The sequence below is a fragment of the Tachysurus fulvidraco genome, chromosome 6, assembly GCF_022655615.1.
Source record: "Tachysurus fulvidraco isolate hzauxx_2018 chromosome 6, HZAU_PFXX_2.0, whole genome shotgun sequence".
Classification (NCBI taxonomy): Eukaryota; Metazoa; Chordata; class Actinopteri; order Siluriformes; family Bagridae; genus Tachysurus; species Tachysurus fulvidraco.
In genome coordinates this window covers 4,437,208-4,451,497 of record NC_062523.1, presented here as the reverse complement: position 1 = coordinate 4,451,497, position 14,290 = coordinate 4,437,208, and the positions used below count along the sequence as shown (strand labels likewise).

The 14,290-nt window shown below is 42.7% G+C and overlaps 1 protein-coding gene across 2 annotated transcripts; it reads right to left on the bottom strand.

Moving 5' to 3' along the window:
- Positions 1–832: 832 nt before the first annotated feature.
- sik1 (salt-inducible kinase 1) lies at positions 833–13,492 on the bottom strand. Of its 2 annotated transcripts, XM_027175307.2 has the most exons (14): positions 13,226–13,492; positions 11,149–11,357; positions 10,890–11,006; positions 8,334–8,397; positions 7,835–7,996; positions 6,824–6,948; positions 6,607–6,730; positions 6,215–6,435; positions 5,348–5,503; positions 5,146–5,253; positions 4,813–5,038; positions 4,479–4,736; positions 3,993–4,218; positions 833–3,792 (listed from the first exon to the last, which is right to left on the bottom strand). In XM_027175307.2, exons 2-14 carry the CDS (start codon positions 11,302–11,304, stop codon positions 3,306–3,308), a joined length of 2,430 nt encoding a protein of 809 aa, XP_027031108.2. In that variant the 5' UTR covers positions 11,305–11,357; positions 13,226–13,492; the 3' UTR covers positions 833–3,305. The 2 variants fall into 2 exon arrangements, with proteins under 2 accessions (XP_027031108.2, XP_027031109.2); XM_027175308.2 differs by lacking the exons at positions 10,890–11,006; positions 11,149–11,357; positions 13,226–13,492 and having other exon boundaries at positions 8,236–8,360.
- Positions 13,493–14,290: the final 798 nt, after the last annotated feature.

The window sequence follows — 14,290 nt, the reverse complement described above, 5'->3', positions numbered from 1 at the left end:
GAAGAAACAGAAGAAGAAGCTGATGAAGAAAAACAAGAAGAAGAAGAAGAAGAAACAGAAGAAGGAGAAGAAGTTGAAGAAAAAGAATAATAATAATAATATTTATCTATAATAAAAATAAAGGAGCCAATGATATAAAAAAAGGCAAACAACAAAAAGCACTAAAACTAAAAGCAGGAAAATATTTTTAAGTACTAATTATGGGGGTCAGTGTTTAAAATGGGGCATTTTTTTAAAAATTGTAATAGTTTTTTATTAAGACAAAAAATAAAATAAAATAAAAATATTTTACTTAATAAGGGGGGGGGATTTATTGTAACCATGATTAATTTATAAATTTCATATCAATTATTCTTGTCTAAATGAATTAGATTATACTTGTCTAAATGGATTAGTTTACTAATTCCCCCTTTATATAAGTTTTCCTTCTCATACCTTCTAAATTCAGCTCCTTAAATCTCACAGAGAAACAGAGCCAAGGATTATGTCAGTGGAGAAGTATATGAAGCTGTTTGTCTCTAAAAGCTTTACAGGAAGTTCAAAATATGAGAATTTCTGTGCGTGTGATTGCAGCTGCTTTCACGTCTTAGGCACGAAATCAGTAGGAAACGCCACCAAACCACTAAAACCTGCGTGAGGAGGAAACCCTGCATGCTGCAGCTAATGGTGACGAATCACAAACGGCTTTGCAGAGTGCAGCCACAACACCGCAACCCTCCACTTCCTGTTTTAGATGATTCGCACCTCTCAGTACTGGAGCTGCAGTTCTGATAATGATGAAGTGCTTCACTGAATCTCTTTGGAAGAAAGAAAACGACACAATCGCAACGAATTTTAGGAATTTGAATTTTATTTTAAATAAATAGCCACATAAATAAACAACTCTCGCTCACACACACACACACACACACACACGTTTGACATTTACATTTCAGCAAGCAAACTCAGGACGTACATCCCAAACATTAACAAAAACAAACAGCTCTCTTTACAGTTCTACATAAAATAAAATCAAATAAAAAATAGTGTTTAATATTATTGTAAATGCTTTAACACTAAAGAAGTCTTCTCTAGCCCAGCAGTGGAAACAACACTATTTTCAGATGGAGAAATATTTATTATAAAGTGCATTATTCAGAGAAATAGATGGAAAAACTTGGAAGGAAAAAAAGGGTGCTTCTGATTCACTGTGAGTTTAAAAACCACGTTTTCCTCTTTGTGCTTTTGTTCTACAATCAGCACAAGGGGAAAAAATGAAAACAAACAAACAAACAAACAAACAAACAAAATGACTTGCTTTCCTCACCATGGGATTTGTTCGGAAAAAAAGGCACAAGCGTTGCTGGTGAGAGCAAATCGATGGTTTCTGAAACAATAACACTAAGATAAAAATAAAAACGGATTAACACTGTGTCTGACAATCACGTCACCTTCAGCTTATTCAGTCACTGGTTTCAAACCCTGCTGCTTCAAATATAGAGAGACAGATGTGCAGATTGGAGGGTCGAATTGTGTAGTACACACACACACACACACACACACACACACACACACAAACACACACACACACAAACAGGAAAAAAAACACTGTTTAAAATCTACTTCCAGCACCTAACTGTAACCTCTCCTCAGCTATATATTGCTACAGAATGTTTCAAGAGGAAAATAAATGTACACGAACGCAGACACAGTCCGCGCTGTCTGATAAAATCATTGCTTTTTCATCTTCGCTACATCAGAGAACAAAAAAACAAAACCAAACACAATTTATGGGGAAAACAAAAGACATAAAGGATTGTTTAAATAACGTCCTGGATATGTAATGTTTTAAAAAATTTTAACACTGCGTTTAAATAAACACATTACGGATTTGAATTAATCAGATGGTTTGATTCTTTTGTCTCCAGAGTGAAATTTAAAATGTGTTTATTGACCGTTTGGGAGCATTTTGCTTAAGGCTGGGTGATATGATGATATAATAACCCGATTAACTGTATCACGATACTCTCTTCACTGCTGTGTCCTAATATCATTTAAAATATTTCGAATGTCTTTCAAATAATTACATAGTTGTTAAAAGCAGATGTGAGCAAAAAATGTTTACTAATAAATAAATAAATAAATCCATAAATAGAACTAAAACGCCCAGCCCTAATTTAGCGGCTCAAAACCGATTTAATTTAATTTAATTTTAATTTTGATAATTTCGAAAGTCTAATGTGTGATATCACTGTCTGGGAGAAGGAAAAAAAAACAAAAACAAAAAAAACCTGCTGGATTCCTATCAGCTTCTCGATCTGGTACTACAGGTACTACAGCTGAGTGTGAAATATTGCACTAATCCCATAAGCTTTGTTCTGGGAAAAAGAAGAAGAGGAAGAAGAGGAAGAGGAGGAAGCAGAGGAGGAGGTGGTGAAGGAGAAGGAGTTGGAAAAGGAGGTAGTGATACGACAGAGAAAGAGCCGTGCCTTTTTTTTCCATCTGTTTTTTTTTTCAAGAGCAGAACTGAACCGTCTTCTTTAAAGCAGAGCTCGAAGCTCAGAGTGTGCGCTGAACGTCATTAGTATCTACACGTGACACAGTGCTGAGCAGTCGAGCAGGACGTCGTCAGACCTTCTGATTTTTCAACGATCAGCAAGTTGATGCGTCGTATTTCAGCTCAGTATCTCCATTTAAAATCTCTTTTCAACCCGAAATCTCTATTATTTTGCCGTATTCCGACAGCGTGTGAGATCTACTCTCTATAATGTCTCTTGTTTTATGTGAGAAATAAAGTACCTCGAGCGGTCCTCGGCTCTGCCCACGAAGATCGCGGTTTGCTAAATTCCAAACTCTAGATACTGCGTTTTGTTTAAAAGGATGTAAAGAAAAGGCTAAAAAAAGAACTTTGGTCTTCTACGGTGAAGTGAAAAAGTTACAGTAAACAAAGCAAAAAAAAAATTCAATCCATACGTGAGGAAGACCGTCCTATGTTTCATACGTTATTATTAATAGTAAAATGAATAAATCTATTAAAACTGGCGTGATTGTTTTAAAACACACACAGACGCCTGGGTGTGTGTGTGTGTGTGTGAGTGTGTGCGTGTTTTTCCGCTCCGTTTCACCCCTCGGCTGTTATTGCTTCTCAGACAGGAGACTGGAGTCAGAGGGGGACGAGCGTGACGTCCATAAAGAGTTTGGTTATTGCTTCGTGGTCTTCTGTTGAGTTCATGCTCACACACACACACACACACACACACACACAAAGCTTTCTCATCCTGCAGGTCAGTTAAATTTCCTCCGGATCACGAAACACATTTGCGTTCTTATTTGACCATCACACAGCTGCTGAGCTGCTGCTCCTGGAGCTCAGGGGTGTCGGGGCCTCCACTGCCTCCCAGGCTCCAGCTCACCTGCTGGGGTAAGAGCGAGACCTGCCCCTGGGTGTAGCTCTGAAGCTGGAGCTGAGACTGGGGATGCAAGTGGAGGTGAGGCTGCTGGCTGATGTGCAGTCGGGCTTCAAGCAGATGAGCCGCAGACGCCACGGGAGAGAGGGACGAGTACGAGGAAGATGAAGAAGAGGAGTCTGCGTTCTGCTGCCACAGACCGTGCTGAAGAGGAACAGAGCTCTGATGGCATGCAGGAATCAACTGGGTGGTGGTCTGGGGTGGAGGGTTGGAGAATAAAGCAGCTGGAGCAAACAGGTTGGTGGAGGGAGGTGAAGAGGATGAGGAAGCGGAGGAAGGCAGCTGGTGGGACTGTGTGAGGAAGAGTGTGTTCTGCTGCTGGGGCTGGTGCTGGATTTGTAGCATCCTAAAAAAAACACAACACTGTTATTAACATGTCTCAGAGTATAAATTGTTGCACAGAATAAATTGAATCTGCTTTGAGAATTGGGCGGGGCTTATTTCAGGGCCAGAAAAACTGAACACACTAAATCAAAATTTCACATTTTACATATAGAGGATTTATCTACCTCTGGTTCTGTTCAGACTGAATTTTAAGCGTCTCACCTTTGCTGATGCAGCACCTCTTCCAGCATGCTGCGTCGCTCTCGAGGTCCTCCGGCACCCTGAAGGCCTGTGGGGGGGCACAACGTGGGTCCTAATGACCCTCTGCTGCCCCTGGAGCATGAGGTCGGAGGGCACACTTGTCTCGCCAGGCCCTTGATTTTATTTAGGCCCAGCAGACCTTTGGTACGAGAGTTCTTCCTCAGCTGCTGACGGAAGGCTTTCAATCCTGCACACATCAGCACATTTACTCAATAACTGGGAATTATACACACAAACACACACACACACACACACACACACACACACACACGCACACACACCCTGTGTTATTACAGACCTTTCACTTTTTTAATTTGCTAAAGTGCTGTGTTCACGAGTAGGAGGCTAATTTCACGTTTCTGTTTCACGTCTAAATAAAAACCCTGAGGAGAATGTAGTTATCCTATTCTTACATGATCGTTAACTCTGTCTAACACACACACAAACCTTGTGTGAGAGACGTATCGGAGGCTCGGCGTCCCTCCTGGAAGCTGGCTGCGTGGAGACTGCCCTGGTTCTGCAGGATTCGGTTGGAGGACAGAGCCAAAGGAGCTCCGGCGAGCCCCAACGTCCCTGTTCCAAACCCGGAAGCCATCAGTGTTGAGAAATCTCCTACTGCTGTGGTGGACAGGGGTGGAGTCGGATTGGACGATGACTTCAGACAGCTGTCTGATGAAGCGCCGTCTGACGGACTGATCACGATGCCTAAGAGAAAGAAATCGACGTCAGAAGACAAATCTTCACTAATATATTTACAGTGTAACATTTTCCTGCTACTCACACGGAGGGTTGCAGAGATGGAAGCGGGCCGAGACTTCGGCGAGGGTGTGTCTACGTGAGGTTGTGTTTGGGAGGAGTGTGGGAGGGACTTGTGGCACTCCGTCCTCCTCTTCTAGGACTCCGGGACGCACTTCTTCATTGATGGTGGTCTCCAGGAGACTGTTTGGAGAGATGGAGCGATTCCAGAGGAGACCGTTCAGACTCGCCTCCACCGGACACATCACCCGCTGAAGACAGGGGAGGAAAAAAGTAGAGGATGTTAATAGCAGGCTTTGGCATAATGAATGCTCCATAATGAGAGCACTATGGCAACAACCACAAAATAATTCCTCACCTGATACAGGCCTCCCTGATCCCACTCCATCTGCGAGTGCACCACTGTGTTTATCGTCGCGGCGACAGGCAAGGCAGGGCGGAAGCTGTCGGGCGACTCCACCATCACCTTGAAGAGGAGAGGGGGCGAAGGAAGAGTGGAGTGAGGCGGACGGATGTAATGTGACACCGGGAGGAGGAAGTGACTGTGAGGAGACACTGACCTCTGGGCTGGACGAGGAGTCAGACGTGCTCCTGCTCCTCTGGGTCCAAGAGCCGCTGCATTGCCGGTTGAGCTGCTGGCTCCGGTGCTCTTTAACACGCTCTAGCAGAAGGTAGTAGATGGCCGAGAAGTGATTGTAGCTGCTGCTCTGGAGTGACTGAGGAGGGAATGAAGGAACATAAGTGAAGGATCATATCATATAAGTAGCGAGCATTAAAGCCAGAACTATAAAACTGAGCGTTAACGTGACAGGAAGGACAACAGACCACCAAGATCTGTTCGGTTTAATATTAAATCAACCCTAAAGAGTCATTTTTATCATTTTTACCACAGGTTTAGAGAGAAAAATTACTAACATGAGGTGACGGGAAAAGGGGCGGAGCTTCTGGGGTGTCCAATAAACCTGTTAGTTTTTCCAGATTCAACCTCAAGTGGCTGATCTGCTGTTTCTATTGTGCAGTTAAAGAGAGATGGTGATGTTTTGGGGTGTGTTTGAGCAAGGTGTGATGTTAAACGTCGCTTTGCTTTGCTACTAAATCCTTAAGAAATATCGTTTCCATCTTAAGTGAGCGCAGAAGCAGACGGTCTTCAGGAACAGAGGCTTCTGTGTTAATCGTCTCTGTGGCAGCAGGGAAACGTATTAAAATAATGTCTTGGCAAGATGCTACGATAAACACCAGGTTTCCACCGTCATCTTGGCGCCACCCGGTCGACTAATCTGACAGCTTGAATCCCTAAAGTGACGTTTATTAAGCTTTACTGCTGACCCTGGATCCCCATCTATAGCAGTGACTCATAACAGCACACTGTACCGTCTCATAATTCTCAGTAACGGAAGCCTTCGTTCGTCTGATTTATCGACTCTCACCTCCACGGTCCTCTGCCGGTCGATGCCCAGCGTGTGCATGATGCTCAGGACGGGTTCGCTGTAGTCGCCGAGGTTGGAGTTGTAGTCAGTGAGGGAGTGTGAGAGCGTCTGGCGAGGGGCGCTGGGGTCGGCTAACATCCAGCGGTGCTGCTTGATCTGAGCGATACTGATCCGCTTGGCTGGATCCACCACCAGCATCTTCCGGATCAGATTCTCACAGTCTTAAGGGGGACACACACAACACGACACATGTTATAACGCATCATGCTACACAGCTGTTTTATTCTGCATTCTGATTGGTCAGAAGTGTTATATTAATGGTTTCTATAGTAACCACTCATCATTTCAATAACCTGACTAAGATAGTTTTATCTTCTTGACGTCTATCTTACCTTCTGACATGAAGAACGGTATTCTGAAGCGTCCTTCCGTCACTCTCTGCCTGAGCGCTGGCAGACTGTCTCCGTCGAACGGCAGCGAGCCGCACACCAACACGTACAGCACGACACCCAGACTCTGAAAACACACACACACACACGATTAGCACATGTATCCATACATTAGAACCTCCTGTCCTCTAGAGAATACATGGGCCTATAGAAGACATACCCAAATGTCCAGCTGTGGTCCTTCGTATTCTTTTCCCTCAAAGACCTCGGGCGCGGCGTATGGCGGGCTGCCGCACCACGTGGACAAGGGCTCTCCGGCGTTATAGAAGTTTCCAAACCCGAAGTCTGAACGAGAGAGAGAGAGAGAGAGAGAGAGAGAGACAATCAGGAGAGGGTTCTGTCAGCTGCGCTTCACTCCTAGCTCAGGGGCAGCCGTGTTACGTAAACTGAATGATTTGTGTTTACACACACAAACACACACACACACACACACACACACACACACACACACACACACACACACACACACACACACACACACACACACACACACAAAAGCCTTTTCTTTGAGGTCGGCTTATTCAGCTGACATAATACGGTTTTATAACCATCCCCGTTTCCTTTTCTATGAATCACGAGGATTCCCATCCCGCTGCTGTGGCGTGTCGACTCACTCCTGTGACATCACATGCACTGTTTCGTCGTCCGCGTGATGTGAGAGAAATACGTTAGCTAACGACGTGATAAGTAAAAAATAACAGCTTTAAAGGCTGTTTTTAGAATTTTTAGTCACAGTCTGTCTAAACGTTCTACACAAAATAAAATAAACTAAAAAATTGGATGAAACATACAGTTTGGTTCCAGACCCAAACTGAAGGCTTGACCGTTTTTATTTACATTTTCTTTTTTATTATTTTATTTATTTCTTTTGTATTATATTATTTGAACTTAAGATCAGCTCACTTTTTAAGTAACGTCAAACGACCAACGGCTGTATTTTATTTTATAACTAAAGTCATTTTTGATAATATTTTTGATAATTATAAATATAAATTAATAAATAAATTATTAAATAAATTAATAAATCTGATAGACTTTCACGTTCTGACTTTTTCTTGCATGTGAAAATGTTTTTAAACTGTTTCTACATGACACCTTTTTCTGTAGCTCAGACGGGATCCTGAAAGTGTCTTCGTTCTGGTGTGATGTGCCACCTGGTCCTTCTCCTCACCTGCGAGTTTGATGTTCATGTTGGCGTCCAGCAGCAGGTTCTCGGTCTTCAGGTCTCGGTGGACGATGTGGTGGTAGTGACAGTAATCGACAGCTGTGAGGATCTGCCAGAACTTCTTGCGTGCATCGGCTTCGCTCATGCGTCCGTTAGTCGTCAGATAGTCTGCAATGGAAGAGGAGGAGGAGGAGGAAGGATTAGGACGAGGGCGAGGATGAAGACCAGAAACGTGCAATCGCTTTAAATAGAGTGAAGAGAAATCAGTTCAGACTTGCTGTGAAAGATCAATCATAATAACTCTCTCTCATGACACTGAACTGTGATCCCAAGTGTGTGTATGTGTGTGTGTGTGTGTGTGTGTGTGTGTGTGTGTTACATAAAAGCTACAAAAAAAGATCCCACACCTGTTCCAGCACCTGCTGCTCTTTTCCTCTCCTCACCTGTCATGTCTGACTCATCAGTATGAAACGTTAGCGGATTGGAAGTGTCGCTTTGTACTCACCGAACATCTCGCCGTTTTTCGCGTACTCCGTTACGATATACAGCATGTCTTTGGTCTCCATGACCTGCGAAGACACACACACGTACAGGGAGATCAGAAAGGTGCTGCTGGCTTTAAGTAGCTTAATAAATCTCCTTTTACAGTCTTGTTAAACTTTAATGCTGGTATTAGGAGAGCTGAGGAAGAGCTTGACAACAACCCCACACACACACACACACACACACACACACACACACACACGCACACACACGTGAAGGTCTCGTTGATGTGATGTCCTGCTTTCCCGTGATAAGCACCCCAGCGTTCTGTAGGTCCGTTATTTACCCTGGTGCAGAGGAAAACACCAAACCTATCTGACATCATCACACAGCGGACTGAGTGAGGAATTGTTTACATTTCAGACAAATTTTAATGGAATTTTCGTTTTATTTTTGAGGGTGAAATTCTGACCCGGTATTGTTTGCACCTGCTAACTGTTCGCTCGCTGACGTGAGACTGGATTCTAGCAAGTTTTGCTCGTCTGTCTTTCGTCCCCACGTTAAAAAAAGTCAATTGTGAAACCAGTCAACGTTCACGGCCTAAGGTTCAGATTACACGAGCGGCTGAACGTCAAGCTTCGACTCCCTCACAGAACATTCTGCTTGTTCCCGGGAGAGCCTGGAGGAACGCAACAGTAGCTGGTTGCACAACAGGTTTGACTCTTGTGACGCATGTACACACACACACTGAGTGAGGTAGTGTGTGTGTGTGTGTGATAAACCCCACATTGAGTGCTCTCTGCATTATGTCAAAGCTCACACACACACACATACACACGCGCACACACACACACACACACACACACACACCCCTATTAGGCTCTCCCGGTGTGTGACAGATCGGCCTGTCGTCACATCTGCGGCGACAAAGCAGAGGAGCGTCTAAAGCAGCGTTTATCAGCAGGGGAGCTGTGTGAGGTTTATCCTCTCTGTCTTTAAATAAACTCGGCTACGAAAAGAGAACGCAGGCATTCGAGACGTGACCTCCTGATCTCTTGGCTTCATATGGGGGTTGGGAATGTGAGAACCTAACCGTCTCACACACACACACACACACACACACACACACACACACAGATGGTGTCTACCTCTCATGGCTTTTTAAACACTGAAATGTTAGCAGGATCGGGTGTCTAAAAATTGTGCTAAATTAATACTAAATGCTCTTGCTGCTCTCACTGCCGGGGGCGTCTGCGTTCACACCAGCGAGCTCCAGGCGACTGTTCGCTTTCTATGCGTATAAACGACATGACACGATTTCAGCGACGCTGTAGCTTTTCTCACTTCTATGCAAAAGAGGCTGTATGCATAATGCAGCAAAATGATTGGCTGGAACGATCTCATGACTTTAACATGTTATTAGTTCCTTAAAAAAACTCACTCTGACAAGCCACGCCCACAAGCAACGGCGGTTAGCGGCCTCGTGCTACGGATTGTTTTTTCCACCGTGTTCCTGTGTTTCGGCACTTGTTTTCTGCACTACATTCTGTACGTGGTGGTATCCTCCCAAACCTGCCTGGGATACTGTGTTATGTGATATGACACACTCATTTCAAGGAAACCCAAAATTTCCTGCTTCCCGGGGCAGATTTCCCAGGACTGAGTTTGCTTCTGCAAACAAAATCTAAACACAACTAAAAAAAATGATTGCACTGAAGTAATTAGGACAAAAATGTGCTGACAAAATACATGGCTGGCATTTGCCAACCACAGGGCTGTGTGTGTGTGTGTGTGTGTGTGTGTGTGTGTGTGTGTGTGTGTGTGTGTGTGTGTGTGTGTGTGTGTGTGTGTGTGTGTGTGTGTGCGCGTGCGCGCACGCACAAATGTGCGTCAAAACCTGTTCTACAAGCTAAAGAGGCTTACAGTTCTTAAAGACTTACAGGCAGATCGTTTCACGTGACCGAGCAGACACATTGTGCTTGACCAAGGCTAATTAATCTCTCTCTCTCTCACACACACACACACACACACACACACACACACACACACACACACATACACACAACACACGCATAACACACACATAACACACACAAACACACACACATAACACACACACTCACACGCACATAACACACTCTCACACACTCACACATAACACACACACAAACATACAACACACACACACATACACACACACACAACACACACATAACACACACACACATAATAAACACACACACATACACACACACACACACACGCACTTCTAGAACAAGTTTCAGAAAACAACACATTATGATCCAGCAGCTTGGCTTCACAATAATCACACATACAGCAGGTCTTACATCTCTTATTACTTATTTTATACATTTTATATTCATTAGAATTACACTTTTAAACTTAATAATTCTATTTCTAAACTTCGGTAAAGCTGCTCTGAGACAATGTCCATCATTAAAAGCTCAATACAAATGAATTGAATTAAAACTCTGGTGAAAAGCCGCTGATCTGACGGTAAGAGCGGTCGGTTTTCTGACTCAGTGCAGGGAGAGTTTTATATATAAAGTAGAAATACCTGGTAAAGCTTAATGATGTGCGGGTGATTCAGCAGCTTCATGATCTGCACCTCCCTGTAGATCTTCTCCAGATTGGACGAGTTCAGACGAGTCTTGTCGATAATTTTAATAGCGACCTGTTTTTAAAAACGGAAAAAAAAATGCATTCTTTCCATTAATGCTAATAAAATAACACTTAAACATCCCCAGTGAGGAATAAACTGCTCTGGAGTCTCGTGTTTCTCCAGCAGTGAGCACAGAGTGGTGATGAAGATGTACCTGGGTTTTGGTCACTTTGTGTCTGGCCAGTTTGACCACAGCGAAGTTGCCCTTCCCCAGCGTGCGGATGATCTCATAGAAGCCCACCTGCAGGGGCCGACCCTGAGCAGACACGGCGGCCTGACCTCCTGCATTCGCCTCTCGCATGATCACCATACCGAGCAGTGCGTGCAAGCAAGGCGACCTCGGCTTTTATTTCAGCTTGACGCCTGCAAAGAAAAGGAAGGTCTGAGTGTAACATAACGCTTTACACCACAGCTGCCTCAACTGACCCTAAACTTCAACGTAAAGCAGCTCAAACAAACACGCATTAAATCAGGACTCTACTAACTCCAGTACGGACTGGAAATCAATTCCAGCTGAACGTCCAGGAATAAAACGTCATACCAGTACAAGTGTTCGACATAAGATAAGATAAGTTAAGATAAGATAAGATAAGATAAGATAAGATAAGATAAGATAAGATAAGATAAAGATATACCTTTATTCATCCCACATGGGAAATTTCTTTGTTACAGCAGCAAAGAAAAAGAAATGCAAATATATATAAAAATAAATAAATAAATAAATAAATAATACACAGTATATACAGAATAATTAATAATGCACATGTAAATTATAACAGCTGTCATTTAATGCAGGTTTAATGTTTTTTTTGCAGGTATTTTTTGTCCTAAGCTACTGTATGTACAGGTCTGTGTATATGGATATAATGATTGTGTCCGGTTATAGAAACTAGACAGTAATAAATTCACTGTAAAATGTCATAATAATGCATTTAAAAATCTGTACTTTTTTATGAAACACAAATAATGCAGTGTTAAGTCAAAAATGTTAATTAAAAAATAACCATAATCAATATTTTAATTTTAATGATTATAATAATACTAATTATTCCTTTTACAGATCGTCTTTATGTTATTTGTTTGCAAAATAATTATCATAATTATTATGTTTATTAATGTTATTAACTTATTTATTAAGTTCATAAATGACGGTTAAGATTTAAAATTAAGGTGAAATTGGCGTAATTTTTCAAAAAAAACAAAACAGAAAAATAAATGTAATTGAAGAATGTACATGATGGAGAGAGAGTGTGTATATGATGAAGAGTGTATATATGATGGTTTGTATATGATGGAGTGTGTGTATGATGAAGAGTGTATATATGATGAAGTGTGTGTGTGTGTGTGTGTGTGTGTGTGTGTGTGTGTGTGTGTGTGTGTGTGTGTGTGTGTATATGATGAAGAGTGTTTGTATATGATGAAGAGTGTGTATATAATGAAGAGTGTGTGTATATGATGAAGAGTGTTTGTATATGATGAAGAGTGTGTATATAATGAAGAGTGTGTATATGATGAAGATTGTGTGTATATGATGAAGATTGTGTGTATATGATGAAGAGTGTTTGTATATGATGAAGAGTTTGTGTATAATGAAGAGTGTGTATATGATGAAGAGTGTGTGTATAATGAAGAGTGTGTATATGATGAAGAGTGTGTGTATGCGATGAAGAGTGTGTGTATATGATGAAGAGTTTGTGTATGATGAAGAGTGTGTGTATATGATGAAGAGTTTGTGTATGATGAAGAGTGTGTGTATGATGAAGATTGTGTGTGTATCATGAAGAGTGTGTGTATATGATGAAGAGTGTGTGTGTATATGATAGTGTGTGTAAATGATGAAGAGTGTGTGTATATGATGAAGAGTGTGTGTATGATGAGGTGTGTGTGTATATGATGTAGAGTGTGTATATGATGAATAGTTTGTATATATGATGAAGAGCGTGTGTATATGATGAAGAGCGTGTGTATATGATGAAGTGTGTGTGTGTGTGTGTGTGTGTGTATGACGAAGAGTTATTGTATATGATGAAGAGTGTGTATATATGATGAAGAGCGTGTGTGTGTGTGTGTGTGTGTGTGTGTGTGTGTGTGTGTGTGTGTGTGAGTGTGTGTGTATGATGAAGAGTTATTGTATATGATGAAGAGTGTGTATATATGTATGATGAAGAGCGTGTGTATATGATGAAGTGTGTGTGTTTATGATGAAGAGTGTATATAAAGTTACTACTCACCGTCCTGCACTATTGATGTCCTCGTGCCGACTTAAAGCCTGAGCTCGCGCATATGTCACTCATTCCACTTTTAAATCTTCCGGGTGTTTAGTAAGTGTCCTCCATGTCACTTTGTCTTTATTGTATCACTAACGTGATTATTTAGTTTATTAGATATTAATCCGTTTCCCAGTTTCTACAGAGAGCAGAAAGCAGCTCTCGTGTAACCGGGGTGAGGATTCTGTCCTCTCTCGAGCTCGGCTCGCGCCGCTAATACAAGCCATGGCTCTCCTGATTGGACGGCGTTAGTATAGCCGAGCTCCGCCCCTTTTACCTCCCATCCCGTATCGGAATGGGAAGCCCGCCTCGCCTCATTTACGTCACACCCACGTCAGAGGTATGAGCGCGCGAGCGCGCCGGACCAGCGTTGCCAGGCAACGGAGAGGCTCGCCGAGCCGGTTGACGCGCGTGCTGATGAAGTGGTTGCTTTGGAGATTGAGGGCGATGACGTCGGTGCCCAGAGATGTGAGACCACGTGACTCTCTCTCTCTCTCTCTCTCTCTCTCTCTCTCTCTCTCTCTCTCTCTCTCTCTCTCTCTCTCTCTCTCTTTGTCTCTCTCTCGCGCGCGCGGTTCAGTAATGGAGCTATGGAAAGCCAAAAGGGCCAAAAGGAACAGGGCTGGGCCGGAATGCAAGGAAGGTGTTTCGAAATTTCAACTTATTTTACATTTAAGGGAAATAAAATAAGTTTAAAAAAATGAAGATTTTACTGTTTAAATATCAATAAATGGACTGGACTGTCCTTACACACACACACACACACACACACACACACACACACACACACACACACACACACACACACACACACATACACACACACAATGCACAGATGCACTGAACCATATGTATTTTTTTTGCTCCATTTGCATGCAGCTCTGCACGGTGGGTTTACTTCACCTTCTCAGTGTCAAGGTTGCGAGTAATCTAGTCTCTTTCTCTGAGTGTGTGTGGAAGAGAGAGAGAGAGAGAGAGAGAGAGAGAGAGAGAGAGAGAGAGAGAGAGAGAGAGAGAGAGAGAGAGAAG